The sequence below is a fragment of the Temnothorax nylanderi genome, unplaced genomic scaffold (assembly GCF_030848795.1).
Source record: "Temnothorax nylanderi isolate EJ_2023f unplaced genomic scaffold, tnyl_v1.0 TNYL_tig0003_pilon, whole genome shotgun sequence".
Lineage (NCBI taxonomy): Eukaryota > Metazoa > Arthropoda > Insecta > Hymenoptera > Formicidae > Temnothorax > Temnothorax nylanderi.
Window position 1 is genome coordinate 1,273,992 of NW_027249065.1, and position 13,960 is coordinate 1,287,951.

At 40.1% G+C, this 13,960-nt stretch overlaps 3 protein-coding genes across 11 annotated transcripts in view; 1 reads left to right on the forward strand and 2 right to left on the reverse strand.

Moving 5' to 3' along the window:
• The window catches only part of Mdr49 (Multi drug resistance 49), a 54,427-nt gene extending 51,386 nt beyond the window's left edge, over window positions 1–3,041 (reverse strand). For all 3 annotated transcript variants that reach the window (XM_071703439.1, XM_071703449.1, XM_071703411.1), the window contains exon 1: window positions 2,846–3,041. The gene's annotated coding sequence lies outside the window, so the exon portion shown is untranslated. The remainder of the gene's footprint in view (window positions 1–2,845) is intronic.
• Window positions 1–13,960, forward strand: part of Vermilion (Tryptophan 2,3-dioxygenase vermilion) — a 227,492-nt gene that overhangs the window by 164,294 nt on the left and 49,238 nt on the right. The window contains exon 3 of the mRNA XM_071703469.1: window positions 9,793–9,836. The gene's annotated coding sequence lies outside the window, so the exon portion shown is untranslated. The remainder of the gene's footprint in view (window positions 1–9,792; window positions 9,837–13,960) is intronic.
• Ldd (lipid droplet defective) overlaps window positions 10,977–13,960 on the reverse strand; it is a 36,838-nt gene continuing 33,854 nt past the window's right edge. For all 7 annotated transcript variants that reach the window (XM_071703366.1, XM_071703355.1, XM_071703345.1 and 4 more), the window contains one exon: window positions 10,977–13,257. In XM_071703366.1, coding sequence (XP_071559467.1) covers window positions 13,129–13,257 — 129 coding nt within the window. In that variant the 3' untranslated portion in view covers window positions 10,977–13,128. The remainder of the gene's footprint in view (window positions 13,258–13,960) is intronic.

The window sequence follows — 13,960 nt, forward strand, 5'->3', positions numbered from 1 at the left end:
ATAAGATCCTCGACTTCCCTAAGCACACGCGACACATACATCGCGCGTTTCCCCTGGAGATCTCGAAAGGGGCCAACTACCGGGCGTCAGATCCGGAAGGAAGGCACGGGGAACGGGGACAAGACGCGCGCGATAGACGTCGGGGAAACGTCACGTAGCGACGGGCTTCCTTTCGATTCCGAAATCCTCCTCTTCGGCATGCGTCCTTCTTTCGCTAATACGACGTCGCTCGACCACGATCTCAGACGCATTTTTCGACGCTAATAGAGACGAAAAAGCACGCTGCCCGACGCGACGAGGGAGAAAAACCGCGCGTTACGTCCGACCGCGACGAGTTTTTCGCGAACCGCGTTGAAAGTTGCATAAACAGCAGTCCGCGCCCATTCGCGATTGATATTTGAACGCGATCGTCGAGCGCAACGCGGTAAAAGCGCGCTCGATTACACGCGACAAGGTAAAACAAATTCGTTTGGCGGCTCGTTTTTACGAAGTTTTCCCCGCCCGCGGGCAACCGCATTTTCCGATGAAGCCTACAGCGTGAAAAATGCGTTTGCCCTCTGTAAATACGCGACGGGAATTAGCCGCCGATGATTTCGAACGCGTTGTTTGAAAAGTCGATCCCAGCTACGAGTCGCGCGGGAAATTAACACCATTACATCGATAATTAATTTCGATTATCAATTATTTATTGACGAAATGACAATCGAGTAAATTTGCATGGAAATTCATGCAAAAATCAAATTCAAATCAATTCTCGTCGCGCGTGATTTGCTATGCGCATTACCGGCACAATTCATACCGTCAATTAATTAATATTTGATATCTATAACCCAATTAGAAATGTGGTTTTATTAGAAAATATTCGGTTAAACGCGCGCGTTATATGTACAATGCACGGGCGGGAAATTAAATACGATTTACTAATTGAACGATGTCAATCTGGCGCAACGCCGGCGTATGTGTATGGAAAACTTCTTTCGCTGCAAGAAGCATGAATATAAAACGCCGGTTATCTGGTTTGCGCGGGCTAAAACCGGTGGTCGCTATTTTAAGGCCACCACGTAACAAGGCGTGAACGTAAAACGTACGTAATGCGGCCGTGAAACTAAAACTGGAAGGGGCTATTTCCATATTTTCGCGAAGTTTCCGTATCCGATGGAAAACTACATACAGTTAGTCGCACGGACTATGTTACGCGGTTTAACGGACAAAGGATTAATTATGGTATTATTTCGAGTAATTTGCGCGCCGCACGTTACTTATTTCCACCAGCAAACTTTTTCTATTTATTTTCTATATTTATTTGAAGACCTATTAAAAAATTGGAACTACGCTAAAAATGAGAAAAATATGAAACCTGAAAATTTCGTCATTGACAATCTTGATTAAATTAAAGCTTGATTAAAATTTAACGGTCTTTCTATGAAAATACTAAAATATTTATTCTGAGCAGAGATTTTAGAATCTAAAAATTGTAATTTTTTAATATTTTGTTATATTAAGAATAGCGACTTTTTATCATTTCCCAGATAAATAGCGAAATAGAACTTAGCAGTTTCTAAAATTATTTGAAGTTTAATTTAAGATTTATATAACAATATTTTTGCGAACGATGTATCATATGGTATGAAAATATTAATAGACGGAGAATTTTCAATCTAATTAACCTAATTACTTAAGTGAACATTGATTATTTCTACACCACATTCTCTGCCCCCCCCCCCCCACCCCTTTCTCTCTCTGTCTCTCTCAACCTCAACCCCTCTGTGCCTTCGATCAATAAATTTAAAACCAAATTGTTCTCGTCGAATATCTACAGACACTTGTAAGTCCATCGACGAATCGTTTCGCACATTCGTCCGATGACACATTTGTTTGATTGAATTTTTTCGCCGCAAGCTGGCCGCTGGCCTTGATTTATTCGCGTGCAACGCGCGCGCTCTGTAGCCTCGGGGTACAACCAGCAAATTTATGGCATACGATTTTCCAGGGTCACGTACGTATATAATCGCGGTCTGACCGACTCACGCCTCCGTCCACTTCCCGATATCGCGCCAGATAATGCCCGCCGATAAGTCTCAGCGACCTGTCGGCATCCGCATTGTCCTCCGCACGCATAAATTCGCATATTTTCTCCCATATTCCATATTCCGTGTGACCCATATTGCAAGGATCACGCGCAGGTAGAAAGAAAATGCAGATTAAATGACTTCCGCCCTGTGGACTCGTATTGATTTTCTCTCCCATCAACAACCTAAAGCTTCTTAGTTGGCTTACGCGAGAATAGACCGATTGTCGACGCGAAATGGAACAAAATGCATGTTGACAATTAGAAATTTTATATTTAACAATCTAGTGATATTGCACTCGTTCTGTCCTATATTCCCAAATTTTTTTATGATACTTTCGATATATATATAATATTTTAACGGTCTCAAAAGCGAGATTAATTCAGTTTATCATATCAATCGTTAATTAAAGCTCCCAAAGCCAAATGTCGTGTCTAACCACGTGTTATCTCAGTTGAATTCAGTAGCGAGAATCAATCTAATTAGATGCGCCTTCAATCATCAATTGCTACAGAACACGGAAGGAACATTCGTGTTAATTGAATGGATGCGGTTGCATCAGATACGCATCACGTGCGTGCAACGTTAAATCTAGATTCTCGTGACGAAGAGATCCGTTATGAACGACAAATAAAACGAAAGATCTGCTGCATTATATTCTACATAATTCTATATAAATCCTACATTAAATAACATTCGGAGGTGTAACAATAAAAATTATTTTTAACGGTCTACTAAAGTCACTTTGGATCGTCAAAATCGATTGTCGCACTTACTTTCTTGTACGGAAAGAGCGGAGGGATTCGAGGGTTTTGGTGTCTGGCGTAACTCCTCGCGATAAGGAAATTCTCAGATATAGGAGCCGTCGCGCTTTCTCTACAGGGCTCTTCTGGATTGAAGAAGGACTTCGTCGGTCGAACTGTGCGACAGTTCACTCGACCGACTACGGTTCGACACGTTACGGACAGAAGGCAGTTTTACACTGACCCCTCTGTGCCACTAGAACCTCTATGTATATCACCGTCTACTACGTACATTGCGTGACTGAGTTTGTGTGAGTGCGTATCCGTAGTGACGGTCGCTTACTTACGTCTGTCCGGGTCTTGGTAGACATTAATGCCGAGTTTACACCCAATACACGTCGACAATGACCTGGCAGACCTAGACGTCTTTGTCCGACACAGAACTTTCAATATCCTTCTTTCATTTAGACGTTTTTTTTATATGATGATTTAGAAAAAATATATTGTGTGAATTGAACAATTAATTTAATTCTGATCAAGGTTACGCGACTTCTTAGAAAGATAATAACTACAGTGAAAAAAATGTTCATATTTTATTGGAAAATTAAAAAGATAAGATAATCCAATTTTTTAACTTATTATAAAATTCATTATGTGTGCATCTTGCAATTTCACAAAATTTTAGTAAAAAATAAAATTTACGATTCTTTTTGTCAGATATTTTAAAAGAAACTTAGTTCAGATGTTTTGGAATTCTGAAAAGAAATGCCGTAAGGAATTTGAAATTTTTTTTCGAATAAAAACATCCAAATTATTATCAATAATTATATTAATTTAGAATTGAGTTTTTCTATTATTATGGAGAAAGAATGGTTTTGCAGAAGTATATAAAAATTAAGTCAAATACAAATCAAAAATAATTAATCTAAAGCCGGGTCCAGGCTTGTATCGTATCACCGTATCATATTATGATATTTTCTTATCAAAATACGGATATGTCAGTTATGATGATATGCCAAGGTCTTTCTTTTCAATCTGTACGGGATACAAATACGTATTGAAAACAAAGACCTTGGCATATCATTATAACCAGCATATCCGTATTTTGATAAGAAAATATCATGATACGGTGATACGATACAAGTCTGGACGCGGCTTAATGTGATTATTTAAATAATTAAGAAAATAATTTTTAAATTTGTATTTAGCTAAATTTTTGAATACTTTAGCAAATCGTTCTTTCCGTACACAGTTGTTTGAACCAAATTGTATATACAAACACGATAAAACACATGACGCTAATGGTCTAAAACCAGCGTTTAACTGTACCTATGTACTTGTCTTGATAGCAATGAGGCAATGTTTAAGAAACTCTTGGAGACTAGTAGTCAAATAAGCCAGCAGTAAATAATCAAAGATTATACTAAATACTATATAAAAACCCCGAGTTACATTCCAAAGTGTTAGAAGGAAACATTCAAAAGTTTTGTCTTCATCCATTATTTCCCCGATTATTTCATTTTATTTTTCTCAAAAAATAATCTGTGAATAAGCGATAATCTTAATTCCACGAAAACTAGCAAACCGTGAATGTAGAAAATGCGCGAACAAAAGACGTGAATATGGGACAGTCGCATTTGCATTAAACGTTGAAGGTTTTCCAACTGCAGTGAAATTTCTTCATTGATTAAAGGGAGGGTTATTTGTAGTGAAAGGCCAATTACATTATGAGAATAAACATTCTACCGAGCAACATCTACTACAATTCTTTTCTTACGCTAAGCTTATTGCATAGAATGCGTTCAGAAACTTAAAGGGAAGAATACGCATGGTTTGCTGTTTGCAACTAGTTTCTTACGTAATGTCATACATTCTCACTGATGAAATTTTTAGAACGGAAGTGAAAAGAGCGCGGTTCTTCCCCGTGGAAGATCTTTTGCGTTCAGTCGGAAAGAACAATGAAAAATTGATAAATCTGCTTGGTCGAAGAAGACTACACCGAAATACTTGGGGAATTATTTCTTCGGATATGATTCCCCAAGTATCACGTCGCTCGAAAAATCGATATCAAGAGCGCGCCGTTCCTTATCGGTGAAAACGGGATTTCTCGCATCTAACAGAATTTCCCGTGTCTTTTCAATTACCGCCACGATCTCGACGAGACGCTCGATCTTTCCTTCCGTCATGCCTTCCTTCTAACGACGGTGGAAGTCTCCAAAACTCGCGGAATCCTCCAGCCGACGCGCGCGTAATTTGCATACGATTAATCTTGATCAACGGCGGCGGCGGCGGCACCCTCGTCCGAGGAATGCCTCGTCTTCTCGTCCTTGATCCAGCGGGAATCGGGTTAAATGGCGAACGCGCCTATCGAGGCCATGATGGATCGTTACGTCTTGGCGAACCGAGGCTGCGCCAAGATGAATTCGGCATGGCGGAATCGATCTAATTAAGCACACGCACGGTCGCGCGTGGAACAAGACGTGTCGGGAGGATGCGAACTGATTGAATTGAGGTATGCAGATTTGCGTCAACAGAATATTCCGATTGCGTCGCGCTCCGACAACGGGGCCGCGTTATTGTGTCGCGGATTGCGACAATACGATCGTCTAAAATCACATAAACTTACGTCTTTTCCCTACAATTTGTCTCTCGTGCGAATTTTCTTGATTTTAAATTGATATTCGCGATTGATCGCGCGTGTTTTCCGACAGTGAAAGAATGAATTGGTATAATGCTCTGACTTTATATTGCACCTACTGACGCGGAACAATTGATTTTCTTTTTTATTTAACAGAATATTATTGCGCATAACGGAAGTTCCAAGTTACATCACGTGTTTATCCAGCCAGATGAGTGAGTTACATAACTTAAACTTATGGAAGATGGATTGCCGCGTCTCAGCGACGTTATATTATCTCAGAACGGATTTAGTTGCGGGAATCGATCTAATTAGATACGCCTTCATCAATTGCTACGAGACAAGGAGCATTCGTGTTGATTGAACCGAGGTGGTGAACAGATTTGCGTTATGTACGCGCAGCGTTAAACCTAATCTCGCAAAAACGTCGCTCGCTCGCTCGCAAACTTCGTGGAAGGAAGTTTCCATACGTTACATTTCTGTCTACGTCAGTCTACGATATTATATACTTAATAGTTTCTCAGAAAGCCGAGAATATGTAATTATTATGCACGCGCAAAGTACTTCTACCTCTATTATTCCTTTTTTCGTTTCCACATTCCTATGTTCGTTCGATATTAAAGATATAAATTGATATTCGCGGGAATATCAGCTCGTATGATCCGCAAATAGAAATTTGCAGCATACACGGTATATAATCATTGTTTATTTGGCGCGGGCACGCGCGCAACCCGATCGTTGCTATCTTCGATACTTGCATCTCCCCCTTTTTTTTTCGTGCTCGTTACCGACGCACTCGATATTATTATAGTTCAGAGAACCAAAAAGCAGAAAACTCGAAATTTCCATTGTTAATGACGCGAGAGCATCCCGTCCGACGTGTTATCGTTATCTTCCGCCAGACTGTAAGCTCGCTACTGGATAAGCGAACGAATTTAATCGCGTATCTCTGAATTTTCCGCGCGATAAAACCCGCCTCGTCCGACCCCTTCTCCCCCATCGACGTAGTGAATATTTAATTACCAAAAATAAACCGTTTCGAACCAATCTATCTTGTTATTAAAAAAGCAATTGTGTATTTTAACTTTCTCGTAAAATAATAACGCCATTATTTTATGTATTAATCCCGAGAATATACATCATTATCGAGAGAAATATTTTTTCTCCATCTTATTAAAATAATGTTAAATGAGAACTTTATTAAAAGGAAATTATTTTTGCATCGGGAAACTTCATCATTTAGTATTATTATATATTTTAGATTTATGATAATACAGAAAGCCGATAGAAAGAAGCTTCTAAAATCTATATCGATATCCAAGAAAGTAATTTAGAAACTTCGATAATAGTGTCTATACTTATCACTTTTCTATTATTCTTTTATTAGATAATTTTAAAGTTATCTTCCAACTATGCCGTTTTGCTCGGTTTTCGAACATATACGTTTAACAATAAATTCTCCTTTTAATCGAACACAATTCTTTTACTATATTTGTTCCAAATTATGGTTAAGTCTTAAGATAAGAAAATCTTATCGCACGAGAGTATCTCGTATTTTAAATGCGAGTTCGAGCAAACTCGAACGCGAGGAGCAGCAGATTTAATGTGCCCCGATTGTGTATTCCGAGGGAATAAAACAACGCGACGAAGTATCTCGTATTCCTTGCTCATTGAGATACAAAAACTATCCTATTCATCCAGTATTATCTGGCTCAGGGGCATGAAGAGCTTAATTTCGCCGACGATTGATCCCGAATCTCCATGTCGAGTGGGATCTCATCAGAACCGCGATCGCGGGCAGGGCCCCGCCGCACCGAATCCTCGGGGGGATTAAACCCTCTCGATTTATTTCGACCGATCTAACTCACTCTCCGGCCGGAGAGGAATCTTCGCGGAGACACTTGAGGGACGTGATGCTGATAAAGGATCTCCATTTCGCCAGTGGAGACCCTCCTGTAACCAGTAGCGGTACTCGCGAGCTCTCTCGAGTTACCGGGTTGGGGGGGGGGGGAGGCTATCTCGGCCGTGTTCCCGTGAATGCGCATTGTCCGCATTGTGTTGGCCGATGATTGCCGAGCTAAGGATACCGCAGGCAGGATGCTGGGGGAGATCGCAGTCGCGTGACGCGCGTCGTCATTTATCTCGCGCGGAATTTCAGATATTTCCCGAGACGCGCGCGATTATTGCCAAGACAAGCGGTGTGTAATTAACACGAGCGTCCCCCGGAATAAACGAACGGAAGGGTTCGTGCACGCGCGCATCGACGACCGATCGCCGATTAATCACGCCAATTATAGTGGAATCGCTTCCGCTCCGATAATATCGGCAAACTGTTGAGCCCGATTACGCGCGACGTTTAGACGCGAATTGCAAAATTTTCCTCCCGGAGGGACACCGTAATCGTCCGATGCCGCACACGCGACACGTTGATATACCGCTCCCGCGCAAATCGCGTATACGAACGTCTGCCGCGGATATAATTACGCTAACAAGCCGGAATACGTTGGTAACAGACGCGGCGGGCGCGCGCTCGTTTAATCCTCGCGGAATCACAGTCGGCGCGTTCTCCGCGCTTCACAAAAGATTTTCGAGTACGTTTGCACAACCGGTGTTGCTTACCGCCTTTCGTTGCCTGCTCGTCGGCCCAAAGTAAGCGGCGCATATTCCGCCGACGTCGTCGTCGCGCGCATCTGCGAATGACAGCAGTTGTTTCCAAGTTTATCCGAAGCTGCGGAACGTATTCAGCCTCTTAATTCGCTCGTCTACCAACGTCGGAGGAAGCGAGAGAAGACACACGTACGATAATCGCCACGTGTATCGCACGGCAAAGCCGCCAGGCGAGACAGTCTCTTCCCTTCGTTAGCTAAATTTATTCCATTATCATGCCGATGCGGTTTAAGTGACTTAAGGCAAGCGAAACAGAAATGTGTGGAAAAATTTAATCACGTCAAAGCAAAGTTTCCGAAAGAGGATTAAATTTGCAACGTAGCTGGATAAAGTAAATAAAATGATTAGGTGAACTTTACAGCGCATACTGAAATAATAAAGGCATCACGAAATATAGATAAAGAAGCATGATAATAATAATAAAACAAAACAAAATATTAAATCGACATTTATGTCGAATTTGTGCGAATTTTCCATTAAATTTTGTTCTCTGTGTTATAATAAAACGGAGGATCTCGTTAATGTAAGAATGGTATTGCGGATCGCGAAAATCCCTCACGAAGCGAAGTCCGTGCGAAACGCGAAGTAGGAATCGGGACTGCTGCGCCGGAAAGCTCTAAATTTATCGCCAATAGCTTCCTAGGTGCGCGAAAAGCTATCTTTGATCTCTCTCGCACTGATTTATAGATCCCACTTTAATATAGCGAAAAGGGGCGAAAATCGACTCGCGAGAAATAGGAAGAGAAATAGGATTCTTCTGTATTTCGTTTATACTTCACGCCAAACGTATTAACGCCAAAACACAATCTTTTTATTTTTTTCCTTCTTTCGCGAAATGCCAGAATCGTTAACCGGAAACAATCCCTCGTTGTGGAATAATTGACCGCGATTTATTTTCTTTCCGTGCCACGAGCAGTGATCCTGCCTTGGGGGGGACAAAGTTAAATGCCGTATCGGGCAAAATTACGGCAACTTAATCTCCGTCTTAATTTCTTTTTTCCTGCAGCCGCGGCCTTTTGCGCCCAGCGCAAAAACTTCCGGACATTCCGGACACGTAGACGATTGGACTAAACTTCTCTTTAATACGTTTCGTGGCCGCGAATATATGCCGTTCTAAGAAAATGTTAAAAACATTCTCTCGCGGACTGTCTCTCGTTTCCTTATATAACAGTCGTAATTACATCCTTAATTCGAATAAAATGTTGTGCACTCAGGGCGGTATAATTTACGAGCCTATACTTCAGCTCTCGTTTCTGACCTCTCAAAATTTATTTACTTTATTTTCGTATTTATCAACTTGCTTCGTCGTTCCAACGTTTCCGATTACATTTACTTTTTTCATGATACTCCTAACCGTAAATGAGATAAATGCTTGATAAATGATACACAACTTTGTTTGAGTCATTTGATTCCGCAGTTTCATATGCCGTTCTTGATCCGGAAATAACGATGGTCAAATCACATTTAAACCGGCAGGAAACATGATTAATTACGATCTCACAGAATTTTATATAATAATGTACATGCGCATGCTGGATATTTTATTACATATATATTTCAAATATATTTCAAATTAAATAAAATAGATGGAAAGGCAAAAGGTTAAAATTTGCCTTTATCAGGGCCTAATAAATGCAATTTATTTGAAAAAAAATATTTCGATTTTGTGTTTCAGATCAAGCCGGACGGTGGACGTTGTGCTGCATACCGTTCAAAATGGTGAGTTTTACGGCGGTAGACATATATATGGAATATATAAATATAAAAAATTGAAAATTTGTTCTGGTTTCATATAGTTTTTCAGATATAAAGTTATACATAAACTTATTTTACTATTCAAGTATTTTTTATTCTATCCATTTCTAAAACTACATTTTTTCGTTACGGAAAATTAAACACAGTCCAGGACTAAATATTCGTAGCCCGTTCAAGAAGATAGAAAATCTATCAGATGTTACATTCACAGATCTATCATTTCAAATTAAAATAATAAATAATTAGCACTTACCTGTACGATACGTAACAGAATGGCCTCCCAAAGTATACTCTTTTCTCATGTTCTTCCGTTGCACTCACACTTAATACGATCATACGTATGCTAATCGCGAGGTGGTTCCTGACTCCTGATATCTAAGACGCGTTCCCGCAATGTACACGCGAAATATTACGGTAATTTAAATAATTCCTATTCATAATTGCGCGTCGACTCTGTGTAAGACGAGTAATATCTAGCGCGAAAATACTCGCTTTGATATATACTCATCGTTTGCAAATCGTTGATCGGAAGAGTTAATTATTCCCGCGAGCCGATAGTCTTTCATCGTTTGTAAAATATTACTGCGTTTCGTAAAATATTAACTAAAGATGTACTTCACGCAAGGCACTACCACGTCTCTTGGTCGACTGATAATAAAACCTCGCGCCGCTACTTGTGTACTCGAGCTAGTGTCGGCTAGTGAATAATAGTGCGGTGACCTTACGTAACCAGCGCGTCGTCGTAGGCAAATGCCAAACATTGAAATTTAAGTCAACCGTTACGAAACATTTAATGCCTTGTAAAGTTTACTTTACGTTTAAAATACGTCGAATATTTTCTTCAATGTGTCGCGGCCCATTACGGGGCTCGTCGTTACTTGAATTGCCCAAACCGACATAGTGTGTGTGACTTACTATCAGTGCTCTCCACTTGACTGTAAGTACATTGCATTCTAATCTTGATATTAGAAGAGAAAATTTAGAACACAATGCATATCGTTAAGGAAATAATAATCGTAGATATCCTAGCGGAACGATAATTTACATTTTCCATTCCCTATCGCTTCGATCTTTATGTTGAGTGAATAAAACGCAATTATCACGTTAATATCAATTCATCGCCGCCGCGAACTTTTTAATACACACAATATCGCATTTTACACATTAAATCTGCAAATTTACGTGATTAATAATGATAATACAAATATTTCGCGCTTCTGATATTCGTTTTTATTCGCAATTCTCTCTTTTCATGAATAAAAATTAATGAAGAACACGGAACAATTTCGATGCGTTTCAGCAGTTCGTTGCGTGAAGTATCGTTTTCGATTTATTATATATCTCAAATGGTATAAATATTAATTAATTCGTTGTTTTTATTACTGCTCACATTTCATACGAAATACAAAAACGTTTGATAAATATAATCAAATGATGTTCGAATAGAAATTCGGAATTAAAATATATATACTAAATAATTTCAATAAAATTTCATACCATAGCGAATCCGAGATGGTATGAAACAATGTATCAGAAAGTCATGAATTTTTTGTAAACTTATTTAACCCGTAATTCACTGAATTTTTTATTGTTGCTTTTTCCCTCAATAACATTTGGGTCTCAACGCTATCGTTATCTCGTTCCTGTTAATGAAAAATTCTATTCCAAACGACACTTTATATTTGAAGTTTGGACAACTCGGGACGTGTACCTACCTCGTATACGTATTTCATTCTGAAAGCACGTGCTTTCATCCCCTTCGATCGCTCTTTGCCTTCGATTCGCGGCAATAAATTCCATCGTCTCGCGCTTTATTGTTGCGTCTCCTTTCAATTTTTACGCCATTCGCGAACGCGTAAACATCGATCTTCGTGTTTCTATGAGTCGATGTCGCATCGTCAAGCGCGACAAATAAAAGCCCTGGGCTTGTACATATGGGCACGATTCTCGCCGGCAATATTTAACCAGTCACTTCGGGTGTGTCAAACGTACTCGTCGATAATCGCCTTCGGCGAAAATTGATGGGAGAGGTATCGTCGCCCGTGGGATTCTCTGTTTTCGAAATTGCAATGTTGGGGCGACGGCAAAATATGAACGAAAACGAAGCGAAACGCGGACGTACGAGTGGTCGTCTCTCCTACCCGATAAAATTGATTTACCCTTATGTCTATACGTTTTTAATTAAACAAATAATTACATTATTTGCGCGCGTACTCAATTAATGGGAATTTTAATAAATTTACATAATTATTTAATAAATTTCTCCATATTGAGTGGCATACAATTATTTCTCGAGTATATTTAGCTATGTAATATATTTGTCAACGTGTATAATTGTATATTGATCATATAAAATATTTTGATTGTAATATAGGCAGCGGCATTAGATAAGTTGGCATGTGAAAAGATATATTGATGTCTAATATTCCGTTATAATTGCTTGAGCGATATTTACCGACAGCTTACTTAATACAAAATATCGTGTAAAATAGACGGGCCGCTAATAATTATAGCGATACGATGGAATACTGTCACAATTATTCGAAATACTATAAAATTAATGTAATTATCGATATTTTTTAATGATTTTACTGATACTTGCAATCTTCGCTAAAGGAATACGAAATGTTTCTAGTTAGTTCAATTCCCTCACCAAACACCCTCACCAATCACCCTTACCAGCCACTCGATATTTTTCTCGCTCTTACAAATATACATTTTAAATAAATCATGCATTGATTCCCAACACGGACGTCCATTCTGTTAGCAGCGAAGAATATCTATTGCTAAAACCCTACTATACATATTCCTTAATTTTCTAATTCTAAAAACGTACTTACACACATTTACACTCTATTAAAAAGAGACTAATAATTCTAGAATTATTACTAAATCATAATTGCCAGGAAAATATGATATTTACAAATTAAATCCGAGACTGAGTCGAAGCTGTTTCGTCGCGAATTCTTTTCTGAGACCCGGTCCAAAAAAATGGATCTTTTCTCTCGGAGAAAACCGTGTAAGAAAATCACAAGATGTTTCTTTCTTTTTCTTTAAACTCGTAAGAATCGCGCGTTTTGCCGTGGCGTCGAACGTAAAGGCAAACTATCACAGTAATCGCCACGAAAATGCGCGCCGCTAGAGTACGACGAATAGGAGAGGCTTTACCGAGTGAAAACGTAAAACTTTAATTAATTCTGCGCGTCTAGTTCGAGCGAAAGGCTTCCGAAGCTTAGCCTAATTAAACGGCACACGTTCAAAACGTATCCATGTGAATGGTATCCATGCTGGAGTACATGTTGGGCACGCTGTTCCTGCTGCCCTGGCCGAAGACAGCCACGTCGACGGCCTCGTCGTCCAGCTCCTCCGAGAAAGTCACCAGAACCTGCACATTCCACAGCAGATTATGTGACGCGTAATCCGCGGGCTAATTATCATAAAAAATCAACTCGGCCGCTGTAAAAAGAAAGGACGAAAGAATTTTAACGCGTTAGACTTTATAATGGAATGTGTCCCGTATCCTCTTGGAATTAAAGTTCCAACGGCAAGTGAACTGACGAAACTTTATTCGTAATATTAGTTTTTCGGCGGATAATTTTCTTTTTCTTCGTAACAAATGTCTGCAACATTTGGAGGTACTTCTATGGAACGCGCAATTTTGCTTTGCCGATCAAACCTCGCGTAACACTCGCGCCTGCAATTATCGCGGCTGCGAGTCGCAAAACTGAAGTTCCACCGAGAACTGGGTGCAAACTTTGGGTCGTTGCGTCGCTGCAGTTTCGTGCGTGCTTCGCCGTTGAAACACGTTCTCACAACGGCGATGGGCGAACGGCGTGCGGTGGGCGGCAGGACGAAGGGCTCTACTTGCAACGAAGACCCATAAAAATCTCAAAACTTTCCCGACCGGCCAAGTTCGCCCCCGGTTTACATACAAACACGCCGCGATACTGCAAAAAATTCCCACTTTGTTTGCGAGATCGCCGTACCGTCTTTGCGTCACGGTGAGAAATGCATTTACATAATGTCCTGACGCCGCGGGTAAACTTGGAACGATCTTTTTCTTGGAAAATATACGGGCCGAGCTGGCT